The sequence below is a fragment of the Heloderma suspectum genome, chromosome 1 (genome assembly GCF_057233095.1).
Source record: "Heloderma suspectum isolate Gila_16-S chromosome 1, 16-S_ref, whole genome shotgun sequence".
Classification (NCBI taxonomy): Eukaryota; Metazoa; Chordata; class Lepidosauria; order Squamata; family Helodermatidae; genus Heloderma; species Heloderma suspectum.
This window is the reverse complement of record NC_139458.1, coordinates 73,174,281-73,198,749: the sequence shown is the minus strand read 5'-3', so window position 1 is coordinate 73,198,749 and position 24,469 is coordinate 73,174,281. Positions and strand designations below refer to the sequence as shown.

The window sequence follows — 24,469 nt, the reverse complement described above, 5'->3', positions numbered from 1 at the left end:
CTCGACTTATTAAGTTGAAATATGTTCATCTGGACATGGCATCTTTGTTGATTGTAGTGATTGTGACGGATATAAAAGAGAACTTGGGAGCCCCAGTGAATTGACAAAATAGATCTCTGTCCATGCTAGAGAAACATTATGGTCAAGAAATAGTTCAGCCTACTGGAAATGAATAATTATGCTCTGTTAAATAAATGTATTAATGGAATGTTATTTTAACCTTGTCTGAAACTAGGCCTATATGCAGCATCAAAGCAGAATTTTCTGAGAGCAGATGTTTACAGAATTGGTTCTGACTATTCTGACACTAAACTGAATAGGGGCTATAAATATTTTTCTTTGTTTTTATAGCTTCTCATGTCCATCTTTGACAACAGCATGAAGACTTTTGGGGTGACTGAGAGTGACCTATTTGACTGGGAAAAGAGTGGAGCTGATGGTTCTCTAACTACCACTACAACGTCAACTACTCCTCAACTGCACACTCGGTTGACCCCAGCTGCCATAGGGTATTTTGGAGCATTTCTGTTGAAGTTAGCTAATAGTGACCTGGTTTGCACGATCAAAATAAACCACTGTTTTTAAATCATGGTGCATGCAGGGCGCAATATCCATAATCACTGCCTGGGCATGGCTTGTTGTGTTGTCCAAACCCGGTGGCAAGGCTTGTTGGAGAAACAACTCTCCAATAATCCATGGGCTGTTGTAGGGTTATTGGAACCAATTACCTAGGGAGGTAGTGGGCTCTCCCACACTGGAGGCATTCAAGATGAGGCTGGACAGCCATCTATCAGGGATGCTCTGACTTGGATTCCTGCATTGAGCAGGGGGTTGGACTCAATGGCCTTGGAGGCCCCTTCCAACCCTACTATTCTATGATTCTATTGGAGGGTTGTTTCCCCCTCCAACAAGCCATGCTGCATGGGTTTGGATGACACAAACCATGCCTGGACAGTGATTTTGGAAATTGTGCCTGGCACATGCCGTGATTTAAATAAGCCACAGTGGCTTATTTTGATCATGCAAATCGGTCCATAGCATTTGAAGTTCTCTATAGTCTGTTTACATTTTTCTCTCTCTCAAGTTTCCAAGTGCTGATCTATAGATTAGATTTCTGTTCTGCTGTGGCATGGAAAAATATTGGCAGGTGCTTCTTTGTCCATAAGGGAAATCATTGCAATCATGAGTGAACCAGATGTGCTCCATTCATAACTAGATGTTAACAAAAAAAATTCAGTTTTTTTCTAGGGAAAATCTTTCATACTTTTAGAACTCAGTTGTTTTGGTTCACAGTGGTTCTGCTATGAACAGATTTAGCAATTCTAGAACTGACTGTGTCTGGATTCTCATTCTAGATCATATTGCAGCATCAGCATTAAGAAAAGCAAATTGCCCAATTTCCATTTTGGAGAGTAACACTAATAGAGTTGCAGTATCACTAGTGATTGCTCAATTATGCTTGACCATGACTTTGTAATCTGCAGTGATGCCGATATAACTATAATGATTCCAGAGCACAAACAAAGGGAAATGGTTTACATGCAACAACACCTGCTGGATTACTATTCCACTATCCCTTTGGGAGAGAAGTCATCCCCAGTTTTGTGTGTGCTACTTTTGCAGCATGGGAGGGGCTACTTCTGAATACATTGTTCTGAGATAAAAAGTTTAAATCTTAGCATCTGTAATCCTCCTCCCAATCCTATTGCTTATGGGGGACAAACCTCACTTATCGATCTCCTTATCTATCTCACTTATTTCACCTTTTCCTCCTGAATATGTCATAAAATAGTGCTTAGGAAGGTGACAAGATTACATAATACCAGCCTTTTAATATTGCTCCATGTTGTGTGGAGGAATATGCAGGAAGGTGCAGAAAGCATATACAGACAGTGGGTACTATGCATGTATGTACTGATGGGCATGGCAATATAAGGGCTAGACTGAAGCACTTCATTCTAGAACTGAGGTAGTGTCCTTAGTTCAGAGTCCCAGATGTCGGAGGCTTCAGCTGGAAGAAACTGTAGCCTGAACTGTAGCGAGTAGATAGTATTACTCTGGTGGGTCTTAGTGTTTTATGCCAGGCCGGGCCAATCCAGGTGCTTCATACTACCTGCCAATGACAGGGAATGATGTTGCACACCCCGGGAACCTGAAGAGAGCTCTGGGGTCTGAGCACATAACTTTTCTATGATAGTTCACTAGGTAAGGCCTCAAGCTCAGATCTTGAGGGTCCTGGTTCAAGACCTAGAGTCTCTGACAGACAGTTTGTAGATAGTGGTGCAGCTGTGTGCCTGGGAGCAAAATCTTCTGCTGTGCAAGCCCTGCTTTCTAGTTCTGGATATGGAATCTGACTGTTACTGCTTAATGGTAAGGGAAAGGCATTGAGCATATTCTCAGAGGTACTGCTTAGAATGTCGGTGTTTTGGAGCTGTATAATGTGAAGTGCTAGCACACTTAAGGCCAATGATGATGGAAAGATACCCTGTTCCTTAACTATGGTTAAGGAATCAGAAACAGATTCATGTGAGGACATGTGAAAAATCCTGGGTTAAGAGTGAATCTTAGATAGCATATTAGTGTGTCATCACCGAACCATGATTAAGGAATTCCTGTTCAAGAGGAGAGGCTCTATGGAAAGGTAGCACATAACTCTATGCCCCATCCCTGATTCAAACTTTCATAACACAAGGCTGTCTTCTCTTGAATTTTGTTTTGAACGTATAATTGCTCTGGAAAATCTCCCAGACTTAGAGTACTTCTCAGTTCTTCTAACCTAGCTAGCAGTATTATTTCCATACATGTACTGTGCGGTAAAAAATTAATGCACATTTGGGAGATTTACAAAGCTTGAAGTTTGTCGCTCTAATACTTCATCTGTGTTAGAGCAGGCTCCTTTATATGTGCACATTCCTGATGTTGAGATTGTTTCTACTTATAACTATTTTCAGCTGTCACCTGATTAAATAAATGTTGTCTATTGATCAGTTGATTTGCATAAATATGTATGTACATAAAACTTAGTTCTGAAAAAAAGATGTTTCTTAGGTCAGACTACGTGTAAAAAAAGTCCCACTGATTTCAGTAGGGCTTACTTCCAAGAACATCTGTAGAATTGTAGCCTTTCAACATGCATGGGAGTGATGTGTGATGTCTTGACTTGTTGGTAGGGTGGACTAATCATTTTTCTTTGCCAAGCCAATGCCTGTTTGTCTTTAGCCATTATCACCATCTCACAGAGATCCATTGCTGGTTCTCTCTTAGGGGAGGGCCAGCAGTGGATCTCAGTGCCTGTGGCATAACTCCTATTCCCATCCTGTCATCCAAGGCAGGAAAAGAAATCGTAGGTGCCAATTTAAAAGGGTGTTGAGGGGAGTGAAGATGAGCAGAATGCCACCTCAGCCAGTTAGTCAGGGGCATTATTTTTATTGTTTGCAAAGTCAATGATTGATTGGTTTGATTAAATGTAGCAGCCAAGTTCCAACACACTGATATATTTTCACTGTTATTTTCCGCTTCTTTATAGAATTGCCAATGCCACACCAATACCAGGAGATTTGTTGCGAGAGAATACAGATGAAGTGTTTCCAGATGAGCAGCTCAGTGATGGTGAGAATGGTATTCCTATTGGAATCTCTCCAGAAAAGTTACCAGAATCTCCTGGACATCGGCCTCAGGAAAAGGATGTATGGGAGGAAATGGATGCGAACAGGAATAAAATAAAACTGGGTGTTCATAAAGTAAGTACTATAGCTCAGTAGACATATTCTATTGTTTCTTGCTTCTACAACATAGGATTTACCTTTACTGGATCAAGCCAAAACACTCTGCCTTCAGCAATGGCCAGTCAGATGCCCCTGAAAAATGAATGAATTTGGTAGCATGGAGACAGCAGTCCACTTGTTCCTAGCATCTGGTATACAGAGAACATGGAGGTTTGATTTTCCACTGTTGATAAGAGTTGTCCCTGAATTTATCAATCTGTTCCTGAAAGCTGTCTAAAATCATGGATAATTACTTATCCATTAGTTAATTATGCTGTTCTTTGTTCTGAATGTACTAGTGTTTTGAGAGAATAATTCTTTTCACACCATTTTACTACTACTACTACTACTATTATTATTATTATTATATTTATTTATATCTCGCCTTTTTCCCAATACTGGGACTCAAGGCGGCCTTACAACGTTAAAACTGCTGCAATTAAAACCTATAAATAGAAATATAAATACAAATGTATAAAAGTTAAAAATATAATTAAATCATCAATATTAAAATGTAAAGATACTAAAACATTAAAAGACAACCAGAACAACAAAAATGGTATCCATATGTCGCATTTTACCAGGTCCAGACTAGTTATCCTCAAAGGCCTGCTGGAACAAAAAGGTTTTTGCATGCCTGCGAAAACATATCAAGGAGGGTGCCACTCTCGCCTCCCTGGGAAGGGAGTTCCAGAGCCTTGGGGCAGCCACCGAGAAGGCCCTCTCCCATGTTCCCACCAGGCGTGCCTGTGATGATGGCGGGACGGTGAGAAGGGCTTCCCCTGAAGATCTCAGGGCATGAGTAGGCTCATAAGGGAGAATACGGTCTTTCAGATAACCTGGACCCAAGCCGTATAGGGCTTTATAGGACATAACCAGCACTTTGAATTGTGCCCGGAAACAGACTGGGAGCCAGTGAAGCTGTTTTAACAGGGGAGTTGTATGCTCCCTGTAACCAGCCCCAGTCAGCAGTCTGGCCGCAGTTCTTTGAACCAGCTGAAGTTTCCGAACACTCTTCTGAGGCAGCCCCATGTAGAGCGCGTTACAGTAATCCAAACTTGATGTAACTAAGGCATGTGTCACCGTGGCCAGGTCAGACATCTCCAGGAACGGGCGCAGCTGGTGCTCTAGCTTTAACTGTGCAAATGCACTCCTGGCCACTGCTGAAACCTGGGCATCCAGGCTCAGCGCTGAATCCAGAAGTACACCCAAGCTGCGGACCTTTGTCTTCAGGGGGAGTGTAACCCCATCCAGCACAAGCTGTATCCCTATTCCCTGATCTACCTTTCGACTGACCAGGAGCACCTCTGTCTTGTCTGGATTAAGCCTCAATTTGTTTGCCCTCATCCAGTCCATTACTGCCGACAGACACCAGTTCAGCACTGCAACAGCTTCCTTGGAATTAGATGGAAAGGAAAAGTAGGGTTGGGTGTCATCAGCGTACTGGTGACACCAAACCCCAAAAGTCCGGACAACCTCTCCCAGTGGTTTCATGTATATGTTAAATAGCATGGGGGACAAAACAGAACCCTGAGGGACCCCACAAGCCAATGGCCAGGGAGTCGAACAGGAATCCCCCAGCACCACCTTCTGGGTCCGCCCCTCCAAGAAGGAATGGAGCCACTGTAAAACAGTGCCTCCAAGTCCCATCCCAGCGAGGCGGCCCAGAAGGATACCATGGTCGATGGTATCGAAGCCGCTGAGAGGTCCAGCAGAACCAACAGGGACACCCTCCCCCTGTCTAGTTCCCGGCGTAGGTCATCCACCAAGGCGACCATAGCTGTTTCTGTCCCATAACTGGGTCTGAAGCCACAGTGAAATGGATCTAGATAATCTTTCTCATCCAGGAATCCCTGGAGGTGGGAGGCCACCATGCGCTCCAATATCTTGCCCAGAAATGGAATATTGGAGACTGGCCGATAATTATCCAATATAGTGGGGTTCAGGGAGGGCTTTTTTAACAGAGGTCTCTCCACCGCCTCCTTCAAGCAGGCTGGAATTCTGCCTTGCCTAAGGGAGGCATTAACCACTCCCTTTACCTACTCGGCCAGTCCACCTCTGGCTGCTTTTATGTGCCAGGAAAGGCAAGGATCTAGAACACACGTGGTGGCTCTCACCTCTTCCAGGATCCTGTCCACATCCTCAGGCTGTACAAATTGAAAAGTATCCAACAACAGTGGACAAGCAGGGGCCAAAGTTACATCCTCTGGGTCTGGAGCAACTATAGCGTCCAAGTCAGAGCGGATCCGAGTGATTTTGTCTGCAAAGCACTGAGCAAGTTGGTCATAGCTGGCTGTTGAGGGGTTTAAATTATCCTCTTGCAGGCTAGCGTGTAAAAGACCCCTAACCATTTGAAACAGCTCCGCTGGATGGCTCTTTGCAGACGCAATAGTGGCAGAAAAAAGTATTTTCTTTGCTGCCTGTATTGCCACAGAGTAGGCCTTCAAATAAGCTCTAGCCCGTGTTCGATCAGATTCACTCTTGAGTTTTTTGCCAACATCGCTCCAGTCGTCTTCTCACTCATTTCATCACTGCCAGCTCCCTAGAAAACCAGGGTGCTGGTGCAGCTCCACTTCATGAGAGAGGATGCTCAGGAGCGATTGTGTCCACAGTCCGGGTCATTTCTCAGTTCAAGAGATCGGCCAGGGCTTCGACAGAATCGCCTGCCAAGGCAACAGGAAAATCCCCAAGAGCCATCAGGAAACAATTCAGATCCATCAGCCTCCTGGGGCGGACCATCTTAATCGGCCCTCCATCCCTGCAGAGGTTCCGAGTGCCAGCAAGTCTAAACCCCACCAGGTAGTGATCTGTCCATGACAATGGAACTATAGAGAGTTCCTCCACTCTCAGATCACTATCACCCCATCCAGCACAGAAAACGAGGTCCAGAGTGTGCCCAGCAGCATGGGTGGGGCCAGATACCTTCTGGGACAGACCCATGGTTGTCATGGCAGACATAAAGTCCTGAGCCGCTCCCGATAGGGCAGCCTCAGCATGGATGTTGAAATCCCCCAGTGTGATGTGTGGTGTAGTGGCAAGAGTGTTGGACTGGGAGCTGGGAGATCCAGGTTCTAGTCCTCACTTGGCCATGGAAGCTCACTGGGTGACTTTGGGCCAGTCACACACTCTCAGCCCAACCTACCTCACAGGGTTGTTGTTGTAAGGATAAAATGGAGAGGAGAAGGATAATGTAAGCCGCCTTGGGTGCCTTGCAAGAGGAAAAAAGGCGGGATATAAATGCAATAATAATAATAATAATAATAACAACAACAACAACAACAACAACAAGCCGAGGGGTCTCCAACACCAAACCCGAGACTACCCCGGCTAGCTCAGGAAGAGAGACTGTTGAACAGTGAGGTGGACGGTACACCAACAGAATCCCTATTCTGTCCCGGGCACCCACCTTCAAATACACACACTCAAACCCAGCAGACTGTGGGATAGGGCACCTGGTAAGGGGGATTGAATCATGATAAACCACTGCCACTCCACCTCCCCGCTCCCCAGGTCTTGCCTGCTGCTGAACAGAGAACCCAGGAGGGCAGAGCTGAGAGAGATTAACCCCCCCAGCTTCGTCCAGCCAGGTCTCTGTAATGCAAGCCAGGTCAGTGCGCTCATCCAGGATCAATTCCTGGGTAGCAGTTGTTTTACCATTCACTGACCTGGCATTCAGCAGCAGCAGTTTCAGCCCAGGGGGTCTCTTGCCAGGACCATCCAGGTTATTTGAATTGGGGAACAGTTTAGGGACAGTCAGCACCCTATTGTTACACACTCTGCCTTTAGAGTGTGACTGTCTCCCCCCTCTGTATCTCCCTCTGCCCTGTACAACCGTAATGGCCGTTCCCTGGCTCCCAACACCTCCCCCCTTCATTGGAAAACACATATTTAATGCAGGCAGTCCAGCAGGTTACACTGAGGCAAACAGTCCCCTTCCTTCCTCTCAGCAGGGAAACAGGCCCTCGCCCTTGTGCTCCCCCCAAGTGGCTCCTTCAAAGGGGCGACACCCGCTAGCGAAGGTCCTGCCCCCACCGGGCCTAGGTTTTATGCCCCAGCTCCCACAGGTGTTACAGCTGGGAGTGAGATGGTGCTTGGCTGGACCTGGGTCTGCAAGGAGGCAGAGTAGAAGTCCCCCAGGTAGAGGTACAGCTCCAGCAAGGCAGCAGCAGCAAGAGCACTGGATCCCACCTGCCTTGCAGTACTGAAGGGCTTCCTCTCCTTGCAGCAAGGATGGCATGAGTCCCAGGTCAGCAGAGGCCTGGCTTTTATGCCCCAGCTCCCACAGGTGTTGCAGCTGGGAGTGGGGTGGTGCTTGGCTGGACCTGGGTCTGCAAGGAGGCAGAGTAGAAGTCCCCCAGGTGGAGGTACAGCTCCAGCAAGGCAGCAGCAGCAAGAGCGCCGGATCCCACCTGCCTTACAGTACTGAAGGGCTTCCTCTCCTTGCAGCAACAATGGCATCTATGCCCCAAACGGCCATTCAGCTATGACCCAAAATCTATTTTGGGGGTTAGCTAATGTCAGTTTATACATGTGATGTTGGGATTTCTATTTTTTTTACCCCAGTGTACATCACTTTGTAGCATGCACTTCATGTTGAATCTTCACTGCTAGTGTGTTGCCTTTCATCAAGGATTGACACTCTGGCCATTTTTTAGAGCAATGGTCTAGTGTTTGGATGTAACACTAAACTATAGCGCACAGGCAAGCCAGACCTGTATACTGCTTACTGACCACAAGGAGTGGTCAGTCTCAATCAGAACTAGTTGTTTAGAACATGGTAATACAGTGCTTGGGTTGCTTTTGAAAGGTATGTAGTCTTGCATCTTATATTGTCACTTCTTTATCTTTGTGTACAAGAGTACGTTGGTGTTGTGATGCTGCTTTGTGCGTTCTCTACCTGCTTCTATCCCTCAGCATATGGCAAAAATAAATTTAAAAAATGGCTCTCACTGCTTGTTCTAGCCACAGCTAAGGGGCACAACGCATTGCTGTTCTATGCAAAACCCTCTCCTTAACACAGTGATGAGACATGTAGTTCTTTCTGTGTGGTATTAGGAATTCTGTTTGTCCGTAGGATCAGTTCTATGCATGTGATTTCAGAAAACATGAAAACTCCTTTGGGGGAAAGAGCTCAGGGGTAAAGCACATGCTCTGCATGTAAAAGGTCCCAGGTTCAATCCCTGGCATCTTCAGGTATGGCTGGAAAAGGCTCTTGTCTGAAAATCTAAAGAGCTGCTGCCCATCACCGTAAACCAGGAGTGGGCAACCTTTTTCTCCCTGAAGCCTGTATGCAGCAGTGGGTGGTGGATCAGGCACCTCATACCTGCAGTGGACATGTCCAGAGTTGATGGTGGATGGGGCCTGGGGTGGCAGTGGACAAGGCCTGAGCTCCCCCTCCTGCACTTCACACACGTGGTTTTATACCCGTTTACTATCTCTCTCACATCCAGATAGGTGAAAGGCAACCTATCCATCTGTACTCTGTGGTTTCTCTCTCAGTAATAAGATCCTTGAGAGACCTAGCATAGAGTACAGCAGACTAGAGCATGAAAAGGTACAGTGTCTAGAAAAAACATGGCAGGGGGACATTCAGGGTGATGGTGTCTAGAGCACTGGTAGGCTGCAGGGGAGACCCCCGAGCGCAACAAAGTTATCAAATATAAAACTGAAATCTCTTACGCCTATTTTTTGACAGAATGAAAAGCTGGGATGTTATCCATTATTTGTTATGTTTGGTGTCTGTCTTGATTTACCTAATGTTTAATAGTTCACTTGTGGTGTTTTATCATAGGCTGCTACAGAAGAGGAAAACAGCCATGGGCCAATCAATGGCATGCTTAATGCACCAAGCCTTGGTTCTCCAATTAGAGTTCGCTCGGAGACCACACAGCCAGATCGGGATGTCCCTTTGGTTCGGAAGTTACGATCAATCCACAGTTTTGAACTGGAGAAACGTCTGACATTGGAGTCAAAGCCAGATGCTGATAAATTTCTGGAAATCTGGTATGTAATGGCTTCTTTTGTGATGAGCTATCTTTGCAGTTTCTTGGCTTATAATGAGTCATCTTTAATTTATCAGTTATTTGGCACAGATTTCACTGTTACTCATGTGATATGATTGACTCTGCAAATGTTGGAATGGTGATTCCAGGCTTCAATAGTGGGAGTGGAGAGCTTGATTTTCATAGTATAAATTGAGGAATCCATTTCTGAGAGGCTAGTTAGAATATTGGTGACAAATACAGTTGTGGTAGTGTTGATATTTATCTAAAATAGCAAATTAACTGAAAATGTATCTGCATTTTGTAGTATCCTGTTGTTCTGTACTTTACATTGTTCAGGTAATGCTAACACTAATTTTCTGTATCTAATTTCTCTCAACGTTCCCAAGCATGGAGAAGAAGAAAAGAGAGCTGAACGCTGGCAATGAATCTGCTGTTGCAGCTTCTCAGAAAACACCTGTGCCTGCTGTTCCCTCCTGTCATGAGCATGTTTGGCACTATGATGAAGAATACCTACCTGAAGCTTCCAAACCTGTTTCTGGAAGCTCTCCAGAACAGGGTGATGGTGCTGTTAGCAATGGATATGTGGCTGTCAATTTGAGCTCCTGTCAGCAGGAGGTTGACTCAAAGGAATGGGTGATTGTGGATAAGGAACGAGATCTACAGGATTTCAGGACTAATGTAGTTGTGGGGCATAAAACAACTGGAAGTCCTTCTGATGAGGAGCCTGAGGTGCTTCAAGTCCTTGAGGAGTCCCCCCAAGAGGATAAACTTAACACTCATACGAAGAATGAAGCCGTGGGAGCAGCATTGGATCTAGGTGTTGAGTGTTGTGGTACTGCAACTTCTGAACATTTTATAGATCAACTAGAACTGCCAGCTGGAACTGCTGGCCATCTTCTTGCTGTCACACCTACAAGCCTCATGGAGGCCCAAGCAGAAGGGGCGTTTACTCCAGTAAGTGAACTGCTAATAGCTGCACCTCATCTCTATTGTATTCAGGTGGTTGAGAAATCACTAACCAAAAACATGGTATCTGAAGCCAAATCAAAATACTGTTTAGTGATAATATTCTGCTTACACTTGGATTTAATTTAGTTCTTTAAGAAGAGGGTAATAGTTGATAAAACTTCGCAGAAATAATTTCCCAGGATTTAGCGTGTGTTCCATTTAGCATGTCCACAGCTCTCAAAGCTGATTTAATTAAAATACACACTAATCAGTATCCTGGAAATATTTTAACAGTTAAGATATTTGTACACTAGTAAAGCACAAGGACAATTGTATGTTTTAAGAATTATTTATTTATATAGAGATTTTTATTCTGTCCTTCCAGTGCCCTTCTTTTTATCCTTTTCCTTCTGGTGAAAAAATACAGGATGTTTTTGCAATAACCGTAATATATAAAGTACTGTTCCTTTAGCTCAAGATCAGGCAGCTTGTTTGGTTCTGATGACTACCTTGGAAATATAGAAAACATGAGATGTGCACCTAGTTGGTATATTTAATTGTATATGTTTTAACTTTACATGAATTCACTTTTTATTGTCAGAGGCCAATAACTGCTATTATATAAGTTATTCTGAGGTATTTTGAAAAAGAGTACCTTCAAGTATAAAAATGTGAGTCAGCTCCCCATGCTCCCTCCAAACTATCCTTCTCAGTCCATGGTCTATTCTAGGAGTAGGCTACCTTTTGGGGCCGGTGGGCACATTTGGCAATTTGAGAAACTGTCCTGGGTTCCACTACAAAATGGATGCGCTGCAGATCAAAGCATTGCCCTGCAGCCACCCACCATCTTCATTTCCTAAGAATGTCTCTGAGCCCCACGTGTGGCCCAGAGGCTTTCATGGGAAAAGAAGATGGGAGCAGCTAGAGGCCCTTGTTTTGCTTTGAAGTGATCCCTGCTGCTAGTAAGAAACTTTATTACTAAAAAAAAAAGTAGGAGGGGTAAGGCACCTTGGTGGGCACAAAGAAAGGCACACTGGTGCCTATGGATGCCATGTTGCCCACCCCTGGTCTGTTCTGTTCTTCATCACTTCTCCTTACTTTGACCATCTTACTCTTGGTCTCAGTCTTTGGCCTTCCTAACAGCATGGCTCTGTCTCCTCTTCCTGTCAACACTGGAAATGAGGTTCTGACTTTGCCCTAATGGGTGAGAGGTTTTAACCAGAGCTGACTTAAGCCTATTTAAAAGTTCAATATATTCAAAGATTTATTTTAGAATTCAAGTAGGAAAACAGTGAATGCCCTTTAACTTTTTAAACAAATGAAAACATGCCACACAGAAAATATTAAGAATGGTTTATAAAGAAAAGTAAATGGAAAAGAACATCACATGCAGAAGTAACATGTGAAACATGCAGTGGTTATGGAGAAAATACATTTGTACCTATGAACCACACGGGTTACATACACCATGCAAAATAAACTACAGTTTAACTCTTGCTGAGGTGTATTAGAAAACAATATTTGGAAAACTGTATTAGGGCATCAGATGGAATAGCTATGACATGCAAAAATTATAGTAGGCCCAACTAGCAGCAGTTTGAATTGTTATTGAGCTGCACATCCACCAGTCCAAACTACTTTAAGTGCAATGTTTAAAGCTTTCAATTATATTGCAGTATAGTCTAAACCTTTAGAGAAAAGGAGGGTGGGGGGAAGGGAGGGAGGGGAATTAAAAGGAATGTATAGCTACCTATCCCAAGTAGAGATGTGAAGAACAGGCTCCTGTGAACCCAGATGAAGATTGGAGGAGACATCTCCCAGAGGTGTTGTTCAGTCGTTAAGTCGTGTCCGACTCTTCGTGACCCCATGGACCATAGCAGGCCAGGCCTTCCTGTCCTCCGCTCTCTCCCGGAGTGTGCTCAAGTTCATATTAATTGCATCGGTGATGCTATCTAGCCATCTCATCCTCTGCCGTCCCCTTCTCCTTTTGCCTTCAGTCTTTCCCAGCATCAGGGTCTCTTCCAGTGACTTTTCTCTTCGCATTAGGTGGCCAAAATATTGGAGCTTCAGCTTCAGTATCTGTCCTTCCAATGAGCACTCAGGGTTGATTTCCTTTAGGATGGACTGATTTGACCTCCTTGCAGTCCAGGGGACTCGTAAGAGTCTTCTCCAGCACCACAGTTCGAAAGCATCAATTCTTCGGCGCTCAGCCTTCCTTATAGTCCAGCTCTCACAGCCATACATTACTACTGGGAAAACCATAGCTTTGATTAGACGGACCTTTGTCGGCAAGGTGATGTCTCTGCTTCTTACTATGCTGTTTAGGTTGGCCATAGCTTTCCTCCCAAGGAGCAAGCGTCTTTTAATTTCATGGCTACAGTCACCGTCTGCGGTGATCTTGGAGCCCAAGAAAGTAAAATCTGTCACTGCTTCCATTTCTTCCCCTTCTATATGCCAGGAAGTGATAGGGCCAGATGCCATGATCTTAGTTTTTGTAATGTTGAGTTTCAAGCCAGCTTTTGCACTCCCCTCTTTCACCCTCAACAAGAGGCTCTTTAGATCCTCTTCACTTTCTGCCATTAGGGTGGTATCGTCTGCATATCGGAGGTTGTTGATAATTCTCCCAGCAATCTTAATTCCGACCTCTGATTCATCCAACCCGGCATTTCTCATGATGTACTCTGCATATAAGTTAAATAAGCAGGGTGACAATATGCAGCCTTGTCGTACTCCTTTCCCAATTTTGAACCACTCGGTTGTTCCATGTCCGGTTCTCCCTTGCTTTTTGCTTCCCTTCTTTCCTCAGCTACTTGTAAAGCCTCATCAGACAGCCACTTGGCTTTCTTGCATTTCTTTTTCTTTGGGATGGATTGAGTTGCTGCCTCCTGAACCATGTTACGGACCTCCGTCCATAGTTCCTAAGGCACTCTGTCTATCAGGTGTAATCCCTGAAATCTATTCGTCACCTCCACTGTATATTCATAAGGGATATGATTTAGGTCATACCTGAATGGTTTAGTGGTTTTCCCTACGTTCTTCAATTTCAGCCGAAATTTTGCAAGAAGCAGCTCATGATCTGAGCCACAGTCAGCTCCAGGTATTGTTTTTGCTGACTGTATGGAGCTTCTCCATCTTTGGTTGCAAAGGACATAATCAATCTGATTTCGATATTGACCATCTGGTGATGTCCATGTGTAGAGTCGTCTCTTGTGCTGTTGGAAAAGAGTGTTTGCTATGATCAGCGTGTTCTCTTGGCAAAACTCTATTAGCCTTTGTCCTGCTTCATTTTGTACACCAAGGCCATGCCTGCCTGTTATCCCGGTGATTTCTTGACTTCCTACTTTAGCATTCCAGTCCCCTATGATGAAGAGGACATCTTTTTTTGGTGTTAGTTCTAGAAGGTGTTGTAGGTCTTCATAGAACCGATCAACCTCAGCTTCTTTAAGCCACTAAAAGGTACTAGTTTGAACAATTTTTACTAGCCTGCTGGGGGCTGGCAGAGGAGGGAGGGAGAGCTGCATCCCACCTCTAGCAGCTCCTCTAACGGCTTCCTTCTTCTAGCAGTTAGTTTGGTTTCTGTGTTGGGCACTGAGGAAGGATGCAGTGTCCCAGCCTGCTCTCTTGCTGGCATGAAATTCTTGTACTAGCTCCAGCAAAGATAAGATCATTGGTTCCACTATCCTCATCTCCAAATGCTCTTCCGGTTTTCCTGTATTTCCACATTTTTAGAGCTTTGATGGTTAGTAAAGTCTGCAGGAGCATCATGCATTCACTTGAGTTAGAGGAAAGGAGGGAACATTCACCAGAGAAGGAAGGGGCAATCGCCATGGTGTCTTTGGTGAGTGGTTTTGTGGATTGTTGCCTGTGGCCCATTCCCAGTCCATTACCTTTACATAAGGATGGGGAACAGGTTTTAGGTGGGGGGCCAAATTGCCCCCACCGGGCCCAGCGCAGGCTGGATGACATCAGTGGGTGTGGCCATGGCCACTGATGTCATCACCCCACCCATTTTGGCTTTGTTTCTGTGCTGAAGGGAAAGCAGCCAGTTCTCTCAGTGTCATCCAAGTGCATGACTTCATGCAGTCTGCATTGTCCCCATGGAGGCAGCATGCAGTGTGGGACCAAACTCTGCTGATTTCATTGGTCCACAGCCAATGGGCTGGCTGGAGCTTCTCAAGCCTCTGCTTCAGCTGGCGACTGCCTTTCCCCATTGGGTGTGATGCGGGGGCAGGTGAAACACTTACCTCATTGTTCCCCCTTCCAATTAGGAGGGGGAGTGGTGCGTTAAGTAAGGTGAATCCCCTTGTTATGTCCAACAAGGGTATTTCTCTGTGCACTACTCACCCTCTCAATTGGGAGGCAGAGCAGCATTCCTCTCCCCACCTCCTCCCCAAGCCTTCTGTAGCCTCCAGGCCAAGGGGAGGGGCTTGGGGTGGGGAGGGATCTACAGAGGCTGGTGGGGAGCATCTGCAGGCTGGAGGTTCCCCAGTGCTGTTTTAGCAGATGGTCTACATTATTTTTCTCTCTCATTATTTTTCCTTTTACAATCCTTAGTTACAAAATGGAAATAGACATCTCACCTACAAACTCTCACAATAAACGTTACACTGTTGAATCAATTTTCTGGTATTAAAGTGTGAAAAGGCTTAGATGACATTAGCGTACTGTGTATGTTCACCCTGCTCACTACAGGTTTAGTTTGAACCTAGATGAATGTATTTAGTTTGGGAAACCTCTGGCCCTGAGTTTAAATGTATTTGTTTTATGCCACTTAAAATTATTCTGGGTATTTATCAATGTAGGCTACAGTGTTGTTTACATCTTGAATGATGCTTTCTGTGCCAATTTAATACCACTACAAATGGAGTTCATAATTCCCATATTGGGTTATTTACTCTAACCTTTTTTAGTTCCATGATTGTGACGTGCCCAGTATATCTCTCTCTAAAAAGTGTCTCGACAATCCTGTAACAACAGACAGGTAAAACCACTGTTTGGTATAAACATTGGATTGGATCCAGAGTTTGCTGCTCCATAAGGAGAACTCCCTGAGTGGAGGTCTATTCAGGATGCTCGAGGTGGCAGATATTGGTGGAGATTTTTGCCAATTTCCCCCTCTTCCTGCAGTCCCCAGTGCCACTTCCAGAGAATTCCCTACCCTCTGGAGCAGATTTTCAGGGGGCTATAGGGGGAGGGGAAAGTAGTGAAGATTGCCTTCCATTTCTGCCAGTGGATCAAATGCCTTCTACAAATGGAAGAAGCCCTTAACAGAAGGCAAGGTCTGGATCGAGGCCAGCATCTTTCGCCATTGTGTGACTGTGCTTGTCAAGTAGGGGTTGATAAGGCAAACACATTTAGTAAATGCCCTTGCAAGCAGTGTCTTTCTGTATACACGTCTGAATTTACACTTTCAGAGGGATTAAGTGACATATGGGAGGACATTGCTAAGTCAAGGAGGGAGAATTACATATTTTGGGATTCTTCCCTATGTGTATTTAAAACTTCCAGTATTTACTCTTTGTAATATCAACTACTGGAAGAAACAAAGTATAAAGCAACATAGAGTAGACCAAAATAGTGTTCTTAATATATATTTGAAACATTTTCTCTTTTCCCTGCCATGTTGTTCTCACAGCTCAACTCACTTCACATGCTGCATTTCTCCATCCCAAGAATTTCAAGCCCCATCTTCCGTACCCTGAGCCCTATAGCCCACCTCACCACCCACCCGGACCCTAAGAAAGAGACTGGCTTTCCAAGGAGTCAATCAGCAGAGAGCCACTTTTCCTCTTCCTGGTCAGCTGCCCGTAGGCAACTTCCTGTCATTCCTAGTGGCAACAAGTTTCCCCCTGTCATTCGCATCTCAAAAGCACAACTCCAGCAGGTGAATTCATCTTCATCAAAGGAACTACACTGTGTCTGTCATTTGTGAAGTTTTACAGTTCCCAACTACTTTGCATAACTCAGATGTTACTCATGTTACTCAAAACATTTGTCATTGTGGAGCGGGGTGGTGAGGGGACGTTGGAAAACATTGCTCTTGAGGGAAACAATTTAAAAGATGTGAACTTGAGTCAAAAACACAACTGAAATATTAAGAGGATAGAACAAGAGGAATCAACTAAGCAGATTTACCAAAGAAAAGATAAAACTAGTTATCTTTAAGAAACAATGAATGAGGAATTTTGTAGTTTTAGCCCTGGAGGAACGCTGTCAATAAATAAGCCAGGAACCATAGCTGACTTGATAATTTATTGCTGAATATACTGAAATGTGTGTGTGTATGTGTAACTAATGCATATGCATAAAATACACATTGACTGAGAAGGTTATTAGCATTGTTAGGCATTTCCACAAGAAATAAAAAACGAAAATGTGGTCCAAGGATTAATGATAGGAATAAGTATTAAGGAAAGTAATGCTAACTAGGGAAGACGCAATATTCAAGATAGTTTTGCAGAAGAAGGCAATATTCCAAATAATAGAGTCTTATTAATTTTATAATTGATAATAGTAGCAGAGGAACTTCCATTTGCTATGTTAAAAACAGTGTGGCTAATGCATGTTTAGACAGAAAAAAGTCCTACAGCTCCCAGCATTCCCTAGCCAGCATGGCTAGCTGGGGAATGCTGTGAGTTGTAGGACTTTTTTCTGCCTTAAATGTGCATAGTATTGTGCCTTTAACCTCTCATTTTAGTACATCCCACCATAAATATTGTCATGTATAAATGGCATTTCTGTATAGTCCTTTATATACAAAACTTTATTTCCATACTGATAATATAGTCCATGAATACGTTTTATTTTTTTCCTGTCTCTCAAGATAAGCTTTTGTTGCTGGTTTAAGAAGATCAAAGGCCATTGATAAAAAGAGAAGTGTACTTCTCAGTGAATTAAACAATCAGTGCTTTCTCTGCAGTAGCAGGTAGCTCTTCTTGTTCACATTTGAGTACTTTTTCGTTTGTCCTTTGGTTTCTAATCTTTTTCATGCTGAAATGGCAGCAGTGTTAAAAAAATAAATAAATCCCTGCTTCCAAGAGGATGGGAGATTTCATGTTCCCAGGGCATTATCTGAAGGCATCTGATGAAGCAATCTTGCTAGAGCTGAGCTGGTCTGAATCTGGACAGTTTGTAGATGGGAGATTTACTTGAATTCTGTGGAAAAAAGGCAGGAGAGATATATATATATATATATATATATATATATATATTTAAGTGAATGTCTTTCAGAAATTCAACCAAAATAGTGTTGGTTTTCCTATATATGTCTATCATATATAGGAGTTTCAAAAATAAGGAAGTGCACTTAGCTTTTAGAACTATAGATGTAAAATTAGCAACATCAGGATGGAAATCAGGATGTGTCATTCTGCAAATTCAAATAGTGCTAGTGGAGCTCTGCCAAATCTTTCCATTGCGCAAGTGGTTGTGCATAGGTTACAATTCTATATACACCCCAAAGTAAATTTCATTGAACTGCAGTTCTTCGTAAAGATGCATAAATTAGGCTGCACATGATTGGCCCCTTGCTGGAGTAGCCTATCTAAACTTCAGCAGCAGAGAGGCAGAGGAAAGAAAAGGAGAGGCAAGGGTAAAAAGATGAATATACACAAATGCATTTCCACATATTTAGGCATTGTTTCAGTTGGAGATGGGGACTAAAGGCTTAAAGACTTTACAGAAGAAATGGGTTTTGTGTTGGGATTTGAGGGAAGAGAGATGGCACTTGTATCACATAGATATTCTGGAGGGAGTTCCTGCAACAATGGATAAAGTGGAGCCATTTAAAGAAGCAAGAGATTTTTAGATGATTGAGAGTAGTAGAGTTGGAGAACCACATGTCATGGGCAGAGTCGTGTTGGGAGATAAAAACAGAAAGACAGAGTGGGGCATGAATATGAAGAATAAGTCCAAAGTTTGTACTGGATGCAGAAGGGTATGGGAAGCCAATGTAGAGATCTGAACAGGGCGTTCTGCGGACTGGACAATGAGAGAACTGGATGTTTGGATAACAGAACTTTGGATATATGTGAAAGGACAGTGATAAGGGATGGAAAACTAAGATGAGGTTGCAGGAGATGAGCAGTACATAAACTATATTTTTGTTGAAGCAATTGGGAGGAAAGTCTGAACTTTTGCAATGAAGTGGCATGAGTTAGTGACAGAGAGAACTAATATAGGAGCAAAGGAGAGGGAAAAATCAAGATAAGCCAAGGCTTTTTTTCTGGTTGATAGGGTCAATGATTATTTCAGTGATTATAGAGCAAAGATGAATAGTTCAGTCTTGGACATACTGAGTTTGAGATGATGGAGGATAGTTCTGCAGTAGAAAGTTACCATTGAGCGTTATCAGCTTCTATTTGGTAACAAAAAATATGGGCTTTGAGGAGGTCACTCAGGAGAAATGTGGAGAGAGAATAGCAAGGAACCGAGAACAGAACCCTGAACAATCCCAAAGAATAGGGGGATGGCTGAAGATACCCTTCCTGTGGAAATTCTGAACTAGGGATCCAACCAATAGGAGCAGAAACATCTGTATGGAGGGAGTCAAAGGATCATCCAAAGCAAAGTTAGTGGAGAGATAATGATGAATGACAGCAGAGTAGAGACCTTTAGAAGCGGACGTGAGGAGATTAGTGATTTTTATGAAAGCAGTTTCAGTTAATGTAACCTCCCGCACCCCGCTCAATTTCATGGTATTGCCAAATCAACCCAAATTAACAACATGGACTTGCTGTTTCTTCAGTTATTATCTTCCAGTGTGTTCAGTAAACATTGAACCTACTGTGGCACATATGTCACTCATCCCAAGATGGAGTGTTGTTTGCTAGTCCTGAAAAAGCAAAGTAACTGTTGTCCTTTTGAATGTAAAAAATGATATGACAATATAAACATGTGATAATTTCAAAGCCATGAAAAGTAATTTCTGTAAAATAATTTCTCCCCTCTTTTCTGTATAGGTTACAATACCCAGACCATCAATGGCATCCACACAGTCTGCTTCTGAGAGTTTTCATTATGGTCAGCATCTAGACAAGAAAGACCGGGATCCTCGTCTTTTGGAACATACTGTTGAACTTTCCTCTCCTAAGGAGAACTTAGCTGGCTCAGAGGTAGCAAATGATGCATTAATTCTTAGTGGCAGTAGAACAGATTTAGTTCTCAAGTTAGACCATAACCTAGAGGCACTTGATAAGGAAGGCTATGTAGGAGAAGGTGTTGGAATCCAAGATCATAACCAAACAAACCTACTTGAACAATACATGAAGAAGCAAGGAGAGATAGAACTTGAGAATCCCTTCAAAGAAGTAAAAAACAAGCAGCATCCCATGGCTCGTGAAGACGCCATTGAAATACAGACTAAAGGATCATGCTTAACTGCTCCAGGAAACACAGAATCTTTGTTGGATGGACCTCAGGCTGTTACAGAACCGGAAGAACTGAGACCGATGACTTCCTGCTCATTGCCAAATCAAGATGCAAAACAGGAGTTACTCAAGCAGTCAGCAGCTGAAACATCGGATGTTTCTTTATCAAGAAGTACTGACCCATTTGCTCATAGACAGGAAAACCAAGTAACAGCAGTGCAAGAAAATGGTTTCCATGATGATGGTGGAGATATTGATCATGCTGAAGAATTGCAATTCCAACAGGTGAATCTTGCCACATTTTTGAAACAAGAGGTGAAAGAAGAGGAAAATGCTCAAAGAAATGGAGAACTGTTCCACTCTATTTCAGAGAATGAGAGTGTCAATCAGTCTAAAAAGGAGTTAGTTAGACCACCATTTGTAGCTAGACAGAGTCGCATTCCAGTTTTAGCGCAAGAGATAGACTCCTCATCTGAGTCTTCTCCTGTTTCGGCAAAGGAGAAGCTCCTTCTAAAAAAGGCCCATCAAACAGACCTGGTTAGAGTACTGGTAGAAAAGAGACAGCTCAGATCTTTCCTTGGTGACCTCTCAAGTGCCTCTGACAAGTCACTGAAGGAAAAGGTTGCTGATCCCATACCAGTTTCTGAAGATCTGTTGTCCTCCTTTTCTAAGCTAACATTGGACACCCATTTACACAGCCAAGTAGAGGAGAGTTTTTTGTCACCAAGCAGTCCTCAGTCCAGAAAGAGCAAAATTCCAAGACCTGTATCTTGGACTACCACAGATCATGTTAGCAGTTCAAACTTGGCTCAGTTTTTTCCTCGGCCACCACCTGGAAGACCACCAACAAGGCCTGGAGTAGAAGCCAGGTAAGAAAGAACAACCACACCTCTGAAATAGATTTAAGCAATTTTGGGAATACTTTTATTCCATGCAGACTGCACATAAGTACTTTTTGTTTTCAGTATCTAGGAGTGAGAATATACAGACACACACATGCAACTTTTCCTTTCCTGCAAAATTCAGGAAAGTTTTGCCTGAATAAGAATATTAGCAACATTTGGCTATGATCTTGATTTTAGAGTCTAGGTTTCTAAAACATTTTGCTTCTAGATTTAAGTGAACTCGGATTGGATGTAATTATCACCAAAGATCACCAAAGGTAACAGTAACAAGACACTAAGAATTATCAATCTGTGTGTGGGCAGCCATTGAGTATAACTTCAGTAACTTCTTCACTAATGTTGTAAGCCCCCTGCATATGCTACAATGGGTGAGAAGATCTGTAGTGGCAGCTGGGAGTGTAAATACTTTTTCTGTCGAAACAGAGCTGGCTTTGATAGTCACAAAAATCTATCAAAATCTATCAATAGCTCCAATATAAGCCACTCACTATCATGTATTTTTTGGTAATGCCATTAGGGAAATCCCTTTCCTTTTTGTACTCCTCATGTGATGTACAAAAGAAATCTAATGGTCACTAGACTTTTGAGTGTTGAGTTTTTAATTTAAAGGACATGGTGGAAGAGGGTAGGCAGGAAGGCTACTGTTTAATTAAAAATAAATCGAGGGTGGCTTAAACAAGGTAATGCAGACTATGATTGAGATATTATATTATATTTATTTATTTATTTATTTATTCTATTTCTATACCACCCAATAGCCAAAGCTCTCTCAGAGACTCGAAGGTGGTATGATACAGCATTTGCTGCCTATGCGGCACACATTCATAATTTTTCCTATTCAGTTATGAGGTCTGGTAAAACAAATTTTCTAGGTTTTTATACTGTAGGAAATAATAACTATATCATGCTGCCTTCAAGTCTCTCAAAAATTAGCAGCAGGGAACAATAGTCGTGACCTCTGGATATCTTGAAACTTACAGTTTCTGGCTACAGAGTGCATTCTTCTAAGCTTTGTCTCCACATCTTACTGGATGGAGATACACATACATACACATACAAACACAGGAAATTGTGATTAATGAGCAGATTTCAATTTAACTAACAAAACTTTTTGGCTTCCGCCTTCATTAGTTGTTAAGATATAAATAAATAAATAAATAAATAAATATTTAGGCTGCAGTCCTGTACACACTTAGCTGGGATTGAGTCCCACTGAATTCAGTGAGACTTACTTCTAAGTAGACATGCATAGGATTGTGCTATTAGCAGGGCTGGTGTGAATGGTATACATGATTAAGAACCTGCTGAGGGCCCATACCCCAGGAGGGGCTCACTGACAAGAGCCCCTTGGAGTTTCTGCTCCTCTTCACCATTGCAACCTGCTTGTTCACCTGCCTCTTGCTCTGGTGAACAACGATGGTGGTGAGAAGGAGCAGCAGCAGATGCTACCACGTACTTACTCACTGGCTGTCTGCCTGTCAAGCAAGGAAGTGGTAGCAATGATGAGAAGGAGGATGGGGGGCAATAGCAGCTGGTAACAATGGTAGTGAGAAAGTAGACTCACTGAGGGAGGAGGGCCATTGAGGGTGTCTTGCCCAAGGGTTCTCAAAAACCTGGAGGTGGCACTGGCTGCTAGGATGCCAAATTTATTGCCACATACTAAATTCTGCATCTCACAATGAAAACATATGATGTACCTATTCCTGCTTACATTGTACAATAATATTATATCTCTGAGTTGAATCCAGTGGTGTAGTTCCGCTTATGGAAGCAGTTCAGTCAGCAGAAATGGGAGGGTGTGATTCCTCCTCCCCACTGGACACCGTAGTCTGTTTTGGAGGTCTAGGAAACCCTGCAGAGCAGATTTTTGGGTGGCATGGAATACTATAGAGGGGAGGAGAGAGAGAGAGAAAGAAAGTCCTGTTGTACTTGTGGATTTCTGCTAGTGTAATGTTGGATTTAACCCTATGTATTTATTCATTCAATTTGTATTCTGCTTTTTCTGTAAGGAATTATACTGAAAGCAGCTTATAAAAACATAAAAGCAAGGATAAAACAATAATCAATTAGAACAGTTAAAAATGCCAAAAATTGAACTACAAAATCTACAATTAAGAAGCAGCATCAAATTAATACAATTTTTAAAAGAGCAGATCATTAAACTTTAAAAGCCTATTTTGAATATGTGTGTTTTCAAAGCCTGTCTGAATTCAGGAAGAGAGGGAACTTGTTGGATTTCATTCCAAATCTCCAGTAGCACCACCAAAAATGCTACATGTCCCTTGTGCCTGCCCATCAAATCTGTACTAATGATGTGGCAGAGAGCACGACCACTGGGCTGATTTCAGGGCTTAGATTCATATAGAAGAAGGCAGTTCTTGATGCATAATTTTTAGGGCTTTGAAGGTTAACACCAGCACTTTATGTTGAACCTGGAAATAAATAGTGCAAACTATGACACATTCTGCAACCTGTCACGGCATTGGAGAGCAGGATGTGGAAGTGACCAATTTTCTCTTTCTTTTCAAGGTTGCGCAGGTACAAAGTATTGGGAAGTAGCAGCTCTGATTCAGCCCTGATCTCTCGTCTAGCTCAAATCCTTCAGAATGGATCTCAAAAGCCACGGAGCTCTTCTCAGTGTAAGAGTCCAGGATCTCCACATAGCCCCAAAACACCACCCAAAAGCCCAGTCATCCCCAGACGCAGTCCCAGTGCCTCCCCTAGGAGCTCTTCTTTGCCCCGTACTGCCAGCTCCTCACCATCCCGGAGCGGACGGCCCCACCATGACCAGAGGAGTTCATCCCCACATCTTGGAAGGAGTAAATCACCTCCTAGTCTTTCAGGTTCTTCATCTTCCAGGAGATCCTGCCAACAAGAGCACTGCTACAACAAGTCTAGCAAGAATGGTCTGAAAGGATCTAGTGGCTCTTGCCACCACTCCTCTAACATTAAATCTCCCACAGGGAAAAGCAAATCGGCCAGTAAACTTAGCAGATAGGAACTGAGTCTTATCAGGTGTCAAAGCCCCCTCCTTAATCTGATGCATGTCGTGTCTGTGTACTGTATATTTAAACAAAGAGAATGTCTTCAAAAAATCAGTGTTCATCCTGACTTTCAAAGAAAAACAACTCTGTGATAAATTCTTTATAAGGCCCACTTTATATGAATGGCCAGGCATTGCCTAAGAACAGGCAGCAAGCAGATCAGGGAGACTAGAGGGCAGGGATGGAGCATCCAGAAAGTCCAAGATGTGTGAAAGATTCAGAACAAACATTCTCTTGGAGGTGAGTGCTTTTAATAAGTTTTAGCTTGCTTTTTATTTTCTAAGAAAACGGCCTACTTTAGGCCGTTTCTTGAGGAAAGGTACAAAACCTGAAACAGTTAAGTTTCACCATGACACCGTTAAGTCTGAGGTACTACTCAGCTGTGTGTTTGTAGAGTTTTAAAAAGCACAGCATTTGGAACAGCAATATTCCTAT

General features: G+C 43.2%; 1 protein-coding gene across 2 annotated transcripts in view; it reads left to right on the top strand.

Moving 5' to 3' along the window:
• The window catches only part of TTBK2 (tau tubulin kinase 2), a 121,113-nt gene extending 97,053 nt beyond the window's left edge, over nucleotides 1–24,060 (top strand). The window contains exons 10-16 of one of the 2 annotated variants that reach the window (XM_084847581.1): nucleotides 352–509; nucleotides 3,527–3,740; nucleotides 9,556–9,767; nucleotides 10,156–10,723; nucleotides 16,353–16,601; nucleotides 19,678–20,954; nucleotides 23,520–24,008. In XM_084847581.1, the coding sequence (XP_084703707.1) occupies nucleotides 352–509; nucleotides 3,527–3,740; nucleotides 9,556–9,767; nucleotides 10,156–10,723; nucleotides 16,353–16,601; nucleotides 19,678–20,954; nucleotides 23,520–23,988 (3,147 nt within the window). In that variant the 3' untranslated portion in view covers nucleotides 23,989–24,008. Of the gene's footprint in view, nucleotides 1–351; nucleotides 510–3,526; nucleotides 3,741–9,555; nucleotides 9,768–10,155; nucleotides 10,724–16,352; nucleotides 16,602–19,677; nucleotides 20,955–23,519 lie in introns of both variants that reach the window. The other variant, XM_084847590.1, reaches the window with a different exon arrangement.
• The last annotated feature ends 409 nt before the right edge of the window (nucleotides 24,061–24,469 follow it).